Below are 698 nucleotides of genomic sequence, written 5' to 3' on the forward strand. Positions count from 1 at the left end.
GTCCCCTCCAAAAACAACCAACCCCAAACCAGAGGAGTTTTTCCATCATCCTCAGGGTCATCCCGTTGCGTGTTTGACGGTGAGCTGGGGGTTCGGCCGGGCCCCTGGTCCTTGTCCGGAGGAGCCGGGCGGGCGGGCAGGGACTATGTCCCCGCGGGAGCTCGGCTGTGCGCGGGGGACGCGGCCGCGGAGCGCCGGGAGCCGGGTCTGGAGGGGCCGGAGGCGGGCGGGAGCTGCGCGGGCACCGGGCGGGGGTCGGGCACCGGGCGGGGGTCGGGCTGGTCGCGGTGCGCGGGGTCGGCGGGGGCTGCGAGCTGCTCTGACGGGAAGGCGGAGGGGAGGCATCGGAGTGCGTCCGGAGGGGATGGAGGCGAGTCTATAGCACTTCCATCGGAAGAAACTGGGCTGGCACAGCGTCCTTCTCCTTGTAGGTACCGAATGCACTTCTTTTTCCTCCTGGAACAGCGGGGAGAGAGGGCTCGGTCAGTGATGGGGGGGTCACCGGCAGCCCCGGTGCTGCAGCGCTGCGGGGACACCGCCAGGAGGCGCCGGGAAAGGATCCAAGGGAAAGGGTCCGAGGGAAAAGGCTGCAAGGGAAAGGGGTTCTAAGGGAAAGGGTTCATAGGGAAAGGGTTCGTAGGGAAAGGGTTTGAAGGGAGAGGGTTCGAAGGGAAAGGGCTCCAAAAGAAAGGGCTCCA

The 698-nt window shown here is 66.9% G+C and overlaps 1 protein-coding gene across 2 annotated transcripts in view; it reads right to left on the reverse strand.

Annotated features, from left to right (window-relative positions):
* Positions 1 to 262: 262 nt before the first annotated feature.
* Positions 263 to 698, reverse strand: part of TCF7 (transcription factor 7) — a 68510-nt gene continuing 68074 nt past the window's right edge. For both annotated transcript variants that reach the window (XM_027643253.1, XM_027643252.1), the window contains one exon: positions 263 to 456. In XM_027643253.1, the coding sequence (XP_027499054.1) occupies positions 377 to 456 (80 nt within the window). In that variant the 3' untranslated portion in view covers positions 263 to 376. The remainder of the gene's footprint in view (positions 457 to 698) is intronic.

Source organism: Corapipo altera, unplaced genomic scaffold (assembly GCF_003945725.1).
Source record: "Corapipo altera isolate COAL_440 unplaced genomic scaffold, ASM394572v1 75, whole genome shotgun sequence".
Taxonomy (NCBI): domain Eukaryota; kingdom Metazoa; phylum Chordata; class Aves; order Passeriformes; family Pipridae; genus Corapipo; species Corapipo altera.